Genomic DNA, 16,594 nt, shown 5'->3' on the forward strand with positions numbered 1-16,594 from the left:
TCTGGTCCAAGAAGGGAGGGAGCCTCGAAGTCCTTACACAGGACTGGAAAACTCTTTGCTCAGCCCCTCCTCCCCCACTTTCCCCAGGTTACAGACTTCCCATATCAAAGGCACTTGGCCTTTTTGTTCTCTGAGAGAACCTATTCCCTTCCTGGTTATGGTGGCCCACAAGTTCCATTCTGGAAAGGTCCTTCTAGGGTCTGACTTGAATTAGCAAGCCGTGCTTTCCTGAGCTTCTCTCACCTCATATTCCCAGGACTTTCAGAAGGAGATTATGGCCAGTTGGAGAGCTCAGTATCTGGATGTGCTGCTGTACCCAGCTCTTGGCCCTGCCTTTGACAAAGGGACAACCAGCAAAGCATTAGGTGGGAAGGCTGAGAGTTTGATAAACCCACTTGCACTTGGCCAAAACCCAAGGAAAGGAGACATGTTTGGGGTTTGGCAGTGACTTCTTCAACTTCTGTGTCTGTGATGCTAACCCTACCCCTTTGGCCAACTCTAACCCAAAGGAAACTCAAAGCCAACCTCAGGCTGAGGCCATGGCCAGACCTTAACCCCAGTCTTAGTCCCAACTCTGCCTCCAATGAAACCCAAAACCTACCATAAACCTAATCCTAAACCACCCTCCCTAATGTAAATTAGAAGTCGTTGAAGGAAGTTGTTAAAAGAAAAATTTTGGTGCCATTAAGGACTGTTCAATGGGAAGGCAGCCTTGGGAAGAACCATGGTAGCCCTTCCCAGAGGTCTCTAAGCAAAGGTTGGGATCTTGTGAAATAAGTGGAAGAGTTTTGTTCATGTGGGTATTGGGACAGCTGGGTTTTAAGTCCCTGCCTATATTCTGAAGTCTTTTGTCACAATCCCTACCTTTGTTCATTCTCATTAGAGGAACTTTTTAAAATGCAAACCAAATGATGCTCCCCCTATCCTCACCCTGAATATAAACCAGAAAGGCAGGAATCTTAGAGATATACAGATGGGGAGCACAATTCTACTTGGACTATTTTCCTAAATGATCTTATTCTCACTGTTCTTAGAAGTGCAGACCATGGATAACTTGTTTCTCCCAAGTCAGGTCTTTACCAAGCAAGTGCATTTGGAGCAAAATCCATTCCAGAATATCTAGAGAGCTAGCCAGTCCAAGACACATAGTCCTGTAGAAATGACTTTGAGATGATTTTACTGTTTGGGATTATTTGCATCAGAGCTCACATCTTCTGTTGGGTGGAGAACCTGGCTCCCTTAGGCAGAGGTGTGAGGGACCTGGCCAGAGGAAGGTTTGGAGGTGGAATGGTGGAGATCTAGGCTCCTCCCTGATTCTCTCCTGTCTTGGGGATCCAGGTACTATGTCCTACATGGCTCTGTTCAATTTATTGAACTTCCCAGTTGGTGTTGTGCCTGTGGGCACAGTGAATGCGCAGGATGAAGAAGAACTGGCTTCCTATCGTGGCTACTATGAAGACTCTATAGACAAAAACTTCAAAAAGGTTAACTGCCCTTCTGAACCCTTGCTATATGGTCTGCTCACACTTCCTCCTGCCCCAAGCTAGCTGGACCCTTCCTGGGAAACTGGCCCATGCTACTCAAGGAGATTATAGTATAATGGGGTTCTTGTAGGCATTGGGAATCCAAGTACCAAAAAATGAATCCAGTCCACTAATGGAAACTGCTTACATATGAGTTCCTGGCTTCATGCCAGAAGCTGTTGTCCAAAGCAGGAAGAGTAGGGCCTGAAAATGGCTCCTCCCTACGGAGACCTGCTATATCCACAGAGAAGGAGAAGCTCTGAAAGTCTGACTGTAGCATGTTACCCTTCCTGAGGGTGAGCTGAGAGTTTTTGGGGCTGGGTAGGTGGGAATCTGTTAAGCATGTTGGAGCTGGGAAGGATCTTAAAGATGGTCTAACCTCTTGTAGAAGAGGAAACTAAGGACTGTATACCCAGCATTAATGACTGCTTCTTTGAATAAATCTTCTCAAGGATGTGGGAAAATTGAGACACTAATGTACTGTTGGTGGAGTTGTGAACTGATCCAACCATTCTAGAGAGCAATTTAGAACTCTGCCCAAAGAGCTAAAAAATCATGTATCCTTTGACCTAACAATACCACTACTAAGTCTGTATCCCAAAAGAGATTTAAAAAAAACAAAAAGGAAAGGGCCTATATGTACAAAGATATTTGTAGCAGCTCTTTTCTGGTGGCAAAGAACTGGAAACTGAAAGGGTTCCCATCATTTGGGGAATGGCAGATATTACCAGCCCCATTTTACAGATGACTAAACTGAGGCTTGGAGTCAAGATAACTTGCCCAGGGTCAGTCACCTGGTTCCTGAGCCAGGACTCACTCTATGTCAACCTGCCAGCAGATAAATTAGACAAGAATCAGCCTCTGGATAAAGGAAAGATCTGTCCTTTCTTCACCTTCTAGGGGAGATTATGGATTTGAGAAGGAAGGGAGGGAAGGACAATTATTACCTCATTTAATCATAATTATGACCTCATTTAATCTTTGAAAGAACCCTGGGAAGTGGGTGCTACTCTTATCCTCACCCTCATTTTGTAATTGAGGAAACTGAGGCAAACAGAAGTTAAGTGACTTGCCTGGGGTCACGTAGCTAGTAAATATCTGATGCCAGCTTCTAACTAAGGTTGAAGACACAAGGGCACGTTCTGGCCTGACCTCCTGGAGATAATGATAGCTAACAAAATCTTCCTGCATCCTCTCATTTGGTGTTTACAACAGTGCTGTGAGGGAGGTACACTCATTATCTCCATTTAAAGATGAGGCACAGAGGGGTGAAGTAATAGCTAATAACAGCTAACATTTGTATAGCACTTACTATGAGCCAGGCATTGGGATATATATATGTGTGTGTGTGTGTGTGTGTGTGTGTGTGTGTGTGTATACATACATATATATAGTGTGTGTGCGTGTGCATGTGTGTATATATGCTTTATAATCATTACCTCATTTGATCCTCACAATAGCCCTGGGAGATAGGTGCTATTATTAGATCCATTTTACAGATGAGAAAACCAAGGTGACAGTGGTTAAGTGACTTGCTCAGCATCATATAGCTAATAAGTGTGTGAGGCAGGACTCAAACTCAGATCCTCCTGATTCCAAATTGAGTGGTCTCTCCACCTACCTACCTGTCATAAACTTAGCTTCAGCTAGACAAAAAGAAGAATCTAGAGGCTTGATTATCTGGATGAATGCTAAGAAAATTCAAAACTTCTGATGGTCCTTCCAGGGCTGAGTCTGAGGTGTAGAGATTGGGACAGGGCTGCTGAGGGGACCTGGGAGTATGCAGCAGGCCCAAGAACTTTAAGAAGACTTCTGCTTTGCAGGCAATTGCTGGATCAGTGGGCCTTCCTATAGCTGTGCAGTGCGTGTCTCTACCCTGGCAAGAAGAGCTATGCCTGCGCTTTATGAAGGAGGTGGAGACCTTGGTCCATGGGAAGACACAAATGAGTGAATCTGCCTCTTTTTGGACCCCAATGTGCCAGGGCCCACAGGAGCTCAGTGGGAGTAGGGGGATTGGTCAATAAAAGTTTTCTAAACAGCTGCCTAAAGACCTTTGTTTTTATCAGGGGAGGAACTTGGTTCCCATCAGCTCTAGCTGGTGAAGGAATCTGAGAAGATGATGACAGAGTTTGCCTTCATCCTCTCTTGCTTGGATGATGATGCCTATGGCAACCTCTTTATCTCATTCATTCATTCGTTCAGCAAATAGGTACTAAGATCTGACTACATGTTTGAGTTTGCTGTAGGTACTGGGGAGATAATAGTGTAGATCAGCTATGGTGCCTGCCTTGCTGGAGTTTCCACCTAGCAGGGAGAGGATATAAGAATCACAGAGTGATAAGATGTGATTTTTTTCATACTAAGTTTAAAACAGTGAGCTTGCTCTGTAAGGGGCAAAGGAAATGGTTTTTACCCAAAACCCAGGAGAAGCTTCCTGGAAATTGACTTGGAGGGTCGAGTAGGAAATCAACAAGTGAAGAAGGGGAGGGTGGACATCAGAGTTGAGGGAATATGAGAAAAGGTCAGTGCTGGAGAGAACCTTGGGACATAGAATAGAAACTCCAGAACTGAGACATCTTATTACATAGAATACAAAATGTTAGAGCTGAGAAGGATCTTAGAACATGGAAAATGTAATATTGAAGCTAGATAGATGGTGAAAAAAAGTAGAACATTGATTAAGATAGATAATTATTGTTGAATAATTTCAGTCATGTCTCCAACTCTTCATGACCCCATTTGGTGTTTTCTTGGCAAAGATACTGGAGTGATTTGCCATTTCCTTTTCCAGCTTATTTTACAGATGAGGAAACTGAGGCAAACAGAGTGAAGTGATTTGCCCAGGGTCACACAGATAATTTGAGGTCAAATTTAAACTCATGAAGATGGGTCTTTCTGAATCCAGTTCTGGCGCTCTAACCACTGCACAACCTTGATATCTCTAGGATAGATAAATCACTTCTTAAGTAGCTACTATGTGCCTGGCATCGTACTTACTAAGTGATGGGAATACACGCGCGCGTGCGCACACACACACACACACACACATACACACACACACGCACGCACACACACACACACACACACAAGACAGGACCTAAAGAGCTCACATTCTAATAAGGAAAGACAAAACACCGAAGTTGAAAAGTTGAAATGATGGCTACCGGGTGGGAAGGTATCCGCCTTCTAAGGGGTAAAGTCCAAGGCGTCAGGAGGAGAGCCAAGTTAGAAGTGAGCATGGCTGACTTTCCTTGATGGATGTTCTGGGCAGAAACTTACTCATCGGAGGAGGGGGCTCACTAGAGTGGAGGCATCTCCAGGGTGAGAAGGCAGTTACGACAGGATGGGAATGTCTGAGAAACCAGGAGCATAGAAGGGGTAGAAGGAAGCAGGTCTTGGAGTACCTTAGAGCCTCGGATGTCTCCCTTTACAGTTAGCCAATAGGTGGCACTCTGAAAGCTGTTTGCTGGATGTCATAAGCTGATTGGCTCAGTTCACACACACCCTGTGCTCTCTGGATAAGAGAGATCCAGTGACCCTTTATTTCTTAAATCCATAGCACCATTCCCGACAGGGACTTTGTTGATTTTTGTATCTACCCAAACAAAAACAACTCTGATCCCCTCCCCCCTCATCGTGTTAACCTGCCTCATTTTGAACTTTGCCATTCCCATTACCTCCCTTTCTTTGACTTCAATATAACAGGAGGGTTCCCCTTCTAGCTTCTCACCCTAGAAGACATCCATTTAGGTATGTTACATCCAGCTATATAGAACCAATAAGTCAATACACCATTCTTAATAATGCATGAAAAGCCACCTATCGTGCTAGATGCTGAGACACCATCAAAAACCTACACAGGGAGGTCTGCTTTCAAGGAGACAATTTGTAATAATAAACAACAGTGTCTACTGAGGCTGTCCTAGACCCCAGGAGTCTTCACAGACATAGGATTGATTTGGATCTAACTGGTCTAGTTCTCCCTTGGGCAGGTAATGAAATTCAACCACAGTTTCCTCAGTATGTTTAACATACACTTCCTAGATGTCTGGTCATCTGATGAAGAGGTAGGATCTGCCTTTGAAGATCACCCTTGACAAGCAAACCAGAAGTGGGATCCAGGAAATGGTGGAACTTAAAAGGGTTGGTGGTTTGCTGACATCATCTGGTTTCCCCAACCCACCCCTCAGAGCATGCCCAGTGGAATCAGTGAATCATCGGCCAGCTTGGGCCTTCCCCTCTCTCTGCCCCTGACCTCTACTTTGCTGCCCTGGTATCTCATCACTCTCTTACCCTCTCGTCCCCATGTCTCCCCTCTTAGCCAAGGGAAGGGGTTAAATGGGCTAGAGATGAAATCCAGTCTCTGCCCTCTCCCACACACACAGAATTTTACACAGATATAAAAACTGAGGCCTGTAGAAGGGGAGACCATCTGCCAAGCTTACAACAAGTAAGAAACAGAGTCCAGATTCCTCAGCCGGCTGCTATCTTCCCTCACCAAATGCAGGGGTCACATCTTCCTGCTCAGGACAGGGCTGTAGGCTCTGGGCGCAGAGAGGCGATGACTGCTGAACCCCTCTGAGACCATGCACCGTGTCTTGGTGTTAATGCCATACATCCCTTCTCCTCTTTGCCTGCTTTTCTTCCAACCTTGCTTCCACCAGCTCTGCAGAGGCGAGGCCTGGTTTGGGCCACCAAGGGGCAGCATTGAGTTGCAGATCTGCCCCAGAACAGCGCTTGTGAAATGGGACAAGGTGACCTACTCTCTCTTCCTACAGTTGTGCTAGGAATAGAAGGCTATTCCCCTCCAAAAAAAAGCCTGAGCCTGGTGATCCATATGGCTAATGAAGAAGTGAGGGCTTGGGGAGGGATAAGCTCTGGGGCCGAGAGCATTGGAAGGGGATTTGGGGCGGGAATCCTAGGGTCTATGGCTTAGAGCTGGAAGGGACATTGAAAGCCGTTTAACGTACCCCTCCCAGCCCTACCCCCTGCCTCAATATCATTTTTCAGAAGATGATGACAGAAGTTGTGACTTGCCCAGAGTCACACTGCTGGCAATTGTCAGTATAATTTGACTGAGGTCCAGAACTTTACCCATGGTGCCTTCTATCAGCCTCAATGTGGCAAAGAAGGAATGGGAGTGAGAATATTCGAGTCTTAGTGATGGAAATTCAGTGAGAATGAAGGGGTCAGTGAGACCATGGTGATTCAGTAAGTGGAGGGGAGCTAAGAGAAATGGGGGACCAGGAATGAGATGATGGGGTCTCAGGGAGACAATGGGGATTCATTGAGAGAATAGAGACTCAGGGTAGGGAAGGAGGAATCAGCGATGGGATGGAAATTCAGGGATGGGTGCTCAGAGAGAGGATTTAGGGAGTCAGGCAACAGAGGGGGCTCAGGAAGGGATGAAGACTCAGTGACGAGATAGGGTTTAGTGAAGGGAATTTTGGGGGACTTAGTTATTTCGTGGGAACTCAACGAGAAGATAGGGGCTTCATGAGGAATTGGGGGCTTAAGGAGGTTGGGAGAGCTTGGGGAAGGAATAGGGCTCAGTGAGATGTGAGGTGCTGAAGGACACTTCCCTTCTCACAGGACTTTAAATGCATGGGTTTAAACCCTGGGAAGTCACAGTATCTCTGTCCCCTTCATTCCCCACATTTATTACTACATGTCAGTCCATCCGACATCTGGAGGTGGGGTTGTCTGGTCATCTTTCTCCTTGGAGGTATGATCTCTGGAGGTCTATGAGAATTCTCTGACATGAAGACACAAGAGGATCTGTTGAAGGAAACAGTTCACTGGGAGGAGAAAAGGGTGAGGGAGGCCCATGATGTCTCCTTGGGCATTTTCTGGAGAAGGGAGAGGACATAAGAATGAAAATAGCTAGAATTCCAGCTCTGAGGCTAACTCCAAATTAGCTTTGCCCTCCCACTGCACCAGACACTGGCTGACCTCTGAGCAAGTCCCTTTCTTTCCTGATCTGAGCCTGTCACCTCCATAAAGTAGAGACAATGTCTGCACTGTGCATTTGGGAAGGCTGCTTGCTGGAAAGTGGGGCAGCGGCACTTTGCAAACCTTAAAGTGATAAAAAGAAATGGAAGATTATATTGATAATAGTAATAATAATAAACTCTGGGAGACTGAGGTAAGAAACAGCTCGAGGAAGAATTCCTAGCACTAGGCAGACTCTCCTCAGGCCAGAACACATTCCAGGTCCTTAGGCACTTTTGACTTCACTAGGATTCGCCTCCAATTGGTCAGGGGGTGTTTTCTAGCCCACGAAGGGGGAAAAGGGGCTGAGCCGCAGGTCACTGCCGCAAGAAAGATATAGGAACTTCCCAGGGTGAGAGGTAAGGGAGCCTGAAGGCAGGTGGAGGTGTTGAGGCCACTTCTCCAGCGTCTTTTGACCCTGGCATCCTCCAGAGCTGGGACAGAATCTGGAGACTTCAAAGGTCCCGCCCACTAGGAGGTTCTCCGAGAGCCTCTGAGGAGCTACTGTCTCTCAGCGAAAGGTTGTCCACCCCCACCGCAGGCCCTGTGTTCTAGACAGTGAGGACCAGACTGGACTCCTGCACCCTTCATACCCTGTTCTGGTGTTTTCAACTCGAACTTGCATCTCAGAGCACCTTCCTTGCCTGACGGCAACGGGCCCACCCTCTGGGTGGGTACAGGGAAAGAGAAAGCGCACTGTGAAGGGAAAGTGCACTGAGGCCCTCCGAGCCGAGCCTTTCTCCAAATGCTGTCGCCCCTCGCACCCTCTCCGGGCTGATGAGAGGTTGTGGCACCGCGCAACCCAGAGGCTCTTGGCCGAGGCTTCCACACCTAGACGGTCTGCTTTAGAGTTTCAGTGATTGGAGAGCAGCTTCAAGGGTACCCTCGGTCAAGGCCTCAGCCCAGGATCTGGGAGGGGGGAGCGGGGGCGGAGCAAAGACCCAGGGAGAGGTCCGTGGCTTGAGGTACTCACATTCGACTCGGCTCTGGAAAAGACAAAGTGTAGGGACTAGGCGCAGAGGAGAGGTGACGGGGCCTGGTGCAGAGGGGCAGCCCCTCAACGCAGGGCGCCGGGCGTTAAAAGGAGCATTTACTGGACTTCAGGCCACACTGGGACAGGCCAAGGGGTTCTTGGAGGGGAGAAGGTGCTGGACGTCGGGGACGCACAGGGACAGAGTCAGGCCTTGGGGAGGTGGCTGCCAGGCTCAGGAAAACGACAGCGGCCTAAAAAACGCTAGCAGTGAACCCAGGGGCGCAGGCCCTTTCAGGGTGGCCTTGGCTGGAGGCCGCAGGAAGCGCCCTGATTCTGGCCTGCCCCACTCCTCTTTCCCTAACTCAGCACCTCACGTCTCCCCCTCCCAGTCTCTTAGTCTCCCGCTTCCCCGCCTCCCTGCCCGCGGCCTCGGCAGCGGCGCGATCTCATTCCCAAAGCCCTAATGCGGCCCATCCATCATGGGCGTCGCCCACCTTCCCCCCCCCCCCCGCCCCCGCCCGCTCCGGCCTCCGCCCCTCCCCCTCCAGCCCCCCCTCGCCCGCATTAAAGCCGCATATGCAACCTATGAATTATCAACTGAAAGGAGTCAATTACCCGCTCTGCCCAGCGCGTCTGGGCGCGATCGCCCCGAGCAAGCGAGCAAGAGGGACTGCGGGGCTGCTGTGTCGGGCTCCTGTCTTTGTGGGAGAGCCGGAGGGACCCCAGAAGCGGGGGCATAAGACCAGGCGGGGCATGAAAGAACTTGGGCAGGGGCGGCTCCGCAGCGGTCCAGTTCCCCTTCAGGATTCTATTTAGGCCTCTGTCTGTGTATCTGTCCCCGTGTCTTTTCCGTGTTTCTACATCTCTGTCTCATGTCTATCTCTGTCTGCCAGTCTGTTTCTCTCTCTCTCTCTCTCTCTCTCTCTCTCTCTCTCTCTCTCTCTCTCTCTCTCTCTCTGTCTCTGTCTCTCTCTCTCTCTCTTTTTCTCTCTCTCTCTCTGTCTCTGTCTCTCTCTGTCTCTGTCTCTGGCTCTGTCTCTCTCTGGCTCTGTCTCTCTCTGTCTCTCTGTCTCTCTCTGTGTCTGTCTCTGTCTCTCTGTCTCTGTCTCTCTCTGTCTCTGTCTCTCTGTCTCTCTCTCTGTCTCTCTCTCTCTGTCTCTGTCTCTGTCTCTCTCTGTCTGTCTCTGTCTCTCTGTCTCTCTGTCTGTCTGTTTCTCTCTCTCTCTCTCTCTCTCTCTCTCTCTCTCTCTCTCTCTCTCTCTCTCTCTCTCACTGTCTCTCTCTCCTTCACACACAGTGTCGAGCCTTGTAAATGCACACACACGGACACAAGCTCTCGAGCTCGCACGCATTCTTTCTGGGAGTTCACTAAGAAAACGAATTCAGACTGGGACTCAGAGACAGCGGCTCTCAGGCCTCTTGCCTGGCCCATGCCCTCTCAAACACCCCTCACCCCCGCTTCCTCAGCCCCCTCTCTCCCCATCTTCTCTCCTTTCCCCTCCCGGGGGCAGAGAGGGGCGCTTAGGGAAATGAGGCGGCGGTAATAGGTTTACTGATGAAAGTTGACCGCGGCGCCCCGGGGGAGGACGACCAAGAGCGCTCCCTCCCGCAGCCTAGCTGGCCCCTCCCCAAGCTCGAAGCGCGGGGGCGGGGAGGGCGAGGGAGGACTTTGGCCTTACCTACTTGCGTCTGACTGGAGGGGAGGGGGAAATGTTTCACCTCAAGTACAGGAGGACACCCCTCACCTCCCACCCCATACTGACGGGGAGCTGGAGAGCAACGGAGGGAGGTGGAGGGAGTGGGCCAATGGGGACACATGGAGGGAGATGGAAGAAGAGATCGAGGCGATGGGAAGAGAAAGGCGAATGAAGGGAAGTAGGGGGAGAAGTAGACAAGATATGGGGAGATATGGAAGGAGCCCGGGAAGACTGAGAGAATAGGGGAGGGAGAAAGAAGGGGGTGTAAGAGAATGACTCGCCTTCTTTTTGAGGGGTGGCAGTGGGAGACCTTTGAACTCCCAAGGCCCCTCGGAAGGAAGCTGGGGAGGGGGTAGTCCCTCCCCGGACTGGGTGAGAACCTGTCGGGCAGGTTTTTAAATGAAAGATTGAAGAAGGTTGGAGAAGTCTTCCTTCGGGCTGAAAATATTTCCGTCCTCCCTGGGCTGTTTAGAGCTTAGGGGCCCAGAGAATGGTTGAGACTCTGTTTTAGGGCCTCTGGGATGCTGAGTCCCAGAACCCTGACCCATATTCTGATTGTGACTCTGACTTGTGACCAATCCGGGAATCCCAGGTCTCTGATCCCACGTCTCTAGCTTTCTTCCTGGTCCTGGAATTCTACGACTTACTGTGTCTCTGAGATTCTGGGTCTTATTGGGACAGATCTTGACTTCAGAATCATTTGAGGTATCTGTTGAAGTCTCACTGGCGCCATCCTATCCTAGTCTCTGGGGTTTCCCCTCCAGGTAAAGTGATTCTCTTTGTTTCCAAGGAAAGTCGGGGTAGCTACAGATAGGGAGGGTACTGTACAGGAGAGGATGCTGACTTCCCCATGGGAGAAAAGGAAGAACACCAGATCTGGATGGAGGCCCATAGATAAGGCTTTCTAGTAACTTCTACTTCGTATCTACGTGACCTTGGGCACCTCTCTTCTCTTTTCTGACCGGCGTCTGTCATCTGAAAGATGAGGTGCTTTTTAACTGACCGTAAAATCCTAAGGGGCTCCTTCTCTAAACAAATTCTACAGGGAGACCTCAGGCCCTAGGATTAGATGGGAGGGGGAAGGAGGGTGCTGATTTTTGTAGAATGCTTTAAGGTTTTCAAGGACTGGTTTCCCGGAGCCAAGAGGGCCGTGGGAGTTGTAGAAACATTCATGGCTTCAGGGTGAGATTGGGCACAGTGAGCTAGGCCATCCATCCCCATGAGGAGATTCCGGACTTTGCAGCCCTTCTCTGGGGAGAGTGGATGCAGTGCTGGGTCCCTGCTTAGAAAGGCCTAGATCCAATCTTTCTTGTGCCTTTATTTTGGGAGGACTAGGAGGGAGGTGAAAGTGTTAAGTAATTTAACCGTTACTTAAACTGTTCCATGAAGCCTTCGATGTTTTAAAGAAGCATCCTGGGTGACTGCTCTCTAATGGTCCAACCACTGGTGCCAGGTCTGTGCCCATTTAGCTAATCGACTCCATGGTTCCATTCCCAGAACCCCAAGGCATCAGAGTGGATATCTCAATGCCCTCTGAATAAAACCCTAGAAATCACACTTAAGAATGGACTCAGAAAAAAAGAAATCTTGGCTTGGAAGAAAGAGACCTCAGGGACATCTAGTCCAACCTGTGCCTACCCAAAAATCCTTAGAGTCAAAGGCAATATCCCTGGAAGTGACCAGGGAAGGGGAACCTGCCACATCCAGAGGTAGCCTGCTTCACTTTGGCTTCTAAATCCACCCAACCCTACCTCCTGGAACCTCTCCCTACCGTGTTCCCTTTGGTTTTGACCTCTGGGGCCAAGCAGAGCAAATTTCATGGCCTCCCTAAATCTCCTCTCCAGGCATACATTCAATTCCTCCATTTTCCCAACTTCCATCCTCTAAATAACCTCTAGCTGATATTCAGTACTCAGAACTGCGCCCAATTCTCTGGATGTGGTCCAACTAAGGCCAGGCTGTGTCTGTCTCTACCTTATGCCTGAGACTCGCTGCCTCTCTCAATGAGCCCCAAATCACCTAATTTTCTTAGCAACCTTACCGACTGTGATTTATTTTGATAATGAAATCCTCAAAAGGACCCCAAGGTCTTTTTTTTCTCTGATGAATTAATATTTAGCTATGCCTCCCTCATCTTCTGGTCAACTCAAATTTGTGAATGCAAGTGTTAAAACTGGACTTAAATGTCATCATGCTTTTAAGTTCCTCTGTAAACCTGAAGGTAGGTGGTGCAGTAGGAAAAACTGAAAGCACACCAGATACTGTGGAGGTGAATTTTGGCTCTGCCCCTTATTATAGACGTGACCCAGGCTGAAGGCTTGATTTCCTCTAGAAAATGGGGGGGTTGGACCCTCTGGCCCCTAAGGGCCCTCCTAACTCTAAATGGAGAGTCACCTCACTATTCCTTCTGCTCTTTTGGGGGATCTTCCCTTTGCTCCAGGGCCCAGCTGTGGTACCACAGGGAAGAAGCCTCCCAGAGGACCCCCCCACCCCTGGTGCTTGCTCCCTGCTTCTCTCCTGCCAGTGCTTACTGTGAATCTCCCTATCCCAGGCCTCTATCCCAGCCTCTTGTTTTGCTCTGGTAACTTTCAGGCCTTCCAGCTTGAACTGAATTTCTGACCTTCTTGTCTTAGGTCACAGACTCCCCCCAAAAACAGAACCTCCTTATCTTTTGTCTTCATATACTAGCTTAGCACAGTGGAAAGAGCTCTGGATTTGGAGGCAGAAGGTCTGAGTTCTAATCTTGCCCCAACATTTAAGTGGCTGTGTGATCCTGGGTGAGCACCTTAGCCTTAACTGAAGGTTCTTCATCTGCAAAACAGGGACAGTGAGACTTACTCTCAAGCCCTGGGGTTGGAATCTAACTTCTATTACTTGCTATCTTGGGCAAGTCTTTTGCCCCATTTATAAAGTGTGTGTGTGTGTGTGTGTGTGTGTGTGTGTGTGTGTGTGTGTGTGTGAATTAGTGGATCTTACTGTCCCTTCAAGACCAAAATCCTGTGATATTAAGGAAAGTAATGGGAGGATTATGTTATTTTTCCAGATGAGGAAACTGAGGCTAAGAGGAGTGAGTGGCTTGAACCAGGATTCAAACTGAGGAAGTCCTTGTGGTTCGATTCCAAAGCTCTTCTCCCTAAAGCTGTCTCTGATCTTGTCCTCTGTTGCTGCTTGAGCCAAGCCTTAGAGGATGTGAGGGTTACAAGGGAATCTCCCAGACATCCACCCTGTGCTGTGATGACTGGATCTGTGTCTTGGGGGCACCAAGTCCTGATTTTCTGGATTGCTGGTCAGAAGCCCCCCAGTAGGCCCATCCATCCCTCTGTCTTGGACCAGAGAAGGAGGGGGTGATGGGAGCCAGATGAAAGCGGAAAGTAAGGGGAGGGGGGGCTGGGCCCTGGGCCAGGGGCAGGGGCCAGATCCCTGAGGCCTTGTTCAGGACCATGTCAGGCAGTCTGCCTGATTCCCATTAGCAGGGCCTAGCTGGCCTTCCTTCCCATTATCAGGCAGCCAGAGGGGGTGTTGGGGCTGGGTGGGCAGACAGGCAAGGGGGAGGGCACCTGCCATGTGAAAATGTTGGTGGTTCCAGCGGTCACTCCTACCATTAGTGTCCTGGTATATATGTCATGATTTATCAGTGACTTCATTTCCCCCCGTCTGGTGTAAATATATTTATACCCCCGGAGTGGCCGATAAATTATCCCTTATGAATCCTGTTATCTCCCCCATTAACCATTTGTCACCTTTTATGCTGCTGAGGCAGGAGGGGTGATAGGGGGGTGGGTCTGAGACAGACCCTGGCAGGCAGCCACCCCAAGTCCCAAAGAGCTCTGCTCCATGGGCCAGCTGAACTCTTCACCCCTGCTCAGCCACACACAGAGGAGTCCCTGGGATATTAGGGCCAGCATACAGAGAGTCCCAGAATATGGGCTAGATGAGATCTCAAAGGGCATCTAGGCCAGCCCTTCCCCAGGCCCATCAGGAATCCTCTCTGTGATATGCTTGACCATATGGTCATGCATTTTCTGCTTCTGAGATAATGGGGAGTTCAGTACCCTCCACGGCCACCCATCTATGTTTGAGGGAGTTGGTTTTTCACAGACTTTGTCAAAGTGAAGGGGTCAGATAATGGCGTGTTAAACTAACTGGAAATGTGACTTCCTCATCTATGGAAATCTTCAATTAAAAGCTGAGTAAGTGCTTCGAAAGGGTCATAGAATTAGAGAATCTTAGTGTTGGAAGGCCCTCACAGCTTATCACCAACCCACACTAGGAAAGGAATCTTCCCCTGCACTGGAGATGAAAAGCAACCAACAAACTTCTCCTAGAATTCCCTCCAATGATGAGCAGCTAATTACATCTCATTCCACTTTTGGACAGCTCTGATTGTTAGGAAATCTCCTTACATTGAATATAAAGTTGGCCCTTTTCAGCTTCCCCTGATGGTCCCAGGTTCTGCCCTCTAGGGCCAATCTGGATCGGGTTGATTTATATCAAATTTTTGGTACATTAAGACCCCCAGATCCTCTTCAGTTGAAGAGCTAGGTAGCCATGCCCTCCCTCCCATGTGTGTGTGTGTCTTTATTAAGTAGGTCTGTCTTCTTATGCATCTGTCTGCTTTGTACTTAACGCAGGCAAAGACTGGGAAAACCTTGGTGTTGGTGAAATGTGTTGGGCTCTCTCAGTCTTGCCACTTTGTATCCATATATGTAGACTCCAACTAGATTGTAAGCCCATTTCCTTTTCCACTTCTGACCCTGTATCTGGTATATGGTGGGAACTTAATAAATGCTTGACAGTTGGTTCGTTATTGTTGGCTTTTGTTTGTCAGAAGCTTCTCCATTTCTCTATGGGCTTTTCTTCCCAATGCAGCTCTGTTCTCCTTCTTGTTAGACTATCCCATAATCCGTCTCATTATAGGAGTTGATCTTTGTCCTCTGAGCATGGCCAACTTGGAAAGGTAGAGAGAAAGGGCTCTTTATTAATTCCAGCTCTAGGAAAATGCAGACTCTTCCCAAGAAGAGCTGAGACCCAGGGGTCCAGACACGGTAACTAGAGGGCCCAGGGGCTAGTCAATGCAGGTTAAACCCTGTATCCTCAGCATAGAGGAGCTGGAACTGAGAGGGTCAATCCAGAAGACTTCTTGGAGGAGGAGGGTAGTGCTGAGAATGAGAGAGAGGAGGGAGGATCATGGGAACAAGGGTTATCCAGGGCTAGGGCAAGCTTGGAAAGGCCAAAGACCTTGGGTGTATGTTTGGGAGTATCTCACTTGTGCTTTTGTAGATGGAGAAACTCAGGAGCAGAGAAGTCCAGGTACTTCTGGAAAGTCACATAGCATGTGCACAGCAAAGCAGAATAAGAGTGATATCTCTCCCTTACCTCCTCCCCCTGCCCAAGTACCTCCCTCCAGACATGTCCTGTTGATGGTGGGGAATGATCTAATAACTCACATCCCTATAAACTTTAAGGTTTACAAAGAGCTTTTCTCACAATGCTGAAAGTGTAAACTGTCCATCAGTCAGTCGATGAGTACTTAATTTAATATTTACTATGTGTCAGGCCCTATGCTAGAGGCTGAGGATGAAAAAAACAAAACAAAGTCTCTGCCCTCTAATGGAGGAGATCTAATGTAAATAATTAGGTACATATATGATAGAAAGAGAGCAATTAGAAAGTGATTTGTAAGGAGAAGGAGTTGGCAGCTAGGAGTATGAGTAAAGGGCTGTAAAAGGTGACACTTCAGCTGAGTCTAGAAGAAAGACAAGGACGTTCAGAGTAAGAGATCAGGAGGGAGGGTATTCCAGGCATGAGGCACTGCCAGTGCAAAGACATGGAGGTGTGAGATGGATCATACTGCTTCAGGAATTACAAGCAGGACCCTATTGCTGGAACATAGAATGGAGTGCCTGAGAGGGAGTAAAGTGTGAGAAGACTGGAAAGACAGGAAGGGGTCAGGATGTGAAGTTTTAAATGTCCAGTAGAAAACTTTCTATTTAATTCTGAGAGAAATAGTGAATAGTAGGGGCTGTGTGTGTGTGTGTGTGTGTGTGTGTGTGTGTGTGTGCGCGTGACATGCTCAGACCTGCCCTTTAGGAAGATCACTTGGACCACTGACTGAAGGATGGACTGAAACGGGAACAGTCTGGAGACAGGTAGACTCCCCTCCCTCCCCAGAAGTCTGTAATAATAGTGCAGGGCTGGGGTGATGGGGGCCTGCACCAGCAGTTGTCAATGTCAGAAAAGAGGCCTTGGCAAGCCAGAAAAGACAACACTTGGCAACAGTGTGGATGTGGAGTGGGAGTGAGAGTGCCAGGATCAAGGATGGCAGCCTAGGAAGAGGGCAGTGCCCTGGACAGTAATCAGGAAGTTAGGAAAAGCGAAAGGTTTGGGGAAAACATGAAGTGCCCCAGCTG

The 16,594-nt window shown here is 48.8% G+C and overlaps 1 protein-coding gene across 4 annotated transcripts in view; it reads left to right on the plus strand.

The window, feature by feature from the left end:
- LOC140530082 (vitamin D3 hydroxylase-associated protein-like) overlaps positions 1-3,565 on the plus strand; it is a 58,349-nt gene extending 54,784 nt beyond the window's left edge. For all 4 annotated transcript variants that reach the window (XM_072649318.1, XM_072649316.1, XM_072649315.1 and 1 more), the window contains 3 exons: positions 257-365; positions 1,339-1,484; positions 3,347-3,565. In XM_072649318.1, the coding sequence (XP_072505419.1) occupies positions 257-365; positions 1,339-1,484; positions 3,347-3,547 (456 nt within the window). In that variant the 3' untranslated portion in view covers positions 3,548-3,565. The remainder of the gene's footprint in view (positions 1-256; positions 366-1,338; positions 1,485-3,346) is intronic.
- The last annotated feature ends 13,029 nt before the right edge of the window (positions 3,566-16,594 follow it).

Source organism: Notamacropus eugenii, chromosome 2, assembly GCF_028372415.1.
Source record: "Notamacropus eugenii isolate mMacEug1 chromosome 2, mMacEug1.pri_v2, whole genome shotgun sequence".
NCBI lineage: Eukaryota > Metazoa > Chordata > Mammalia > Diprotodontia > Macropodidae > Notamacropus > Notamacropus eugenii.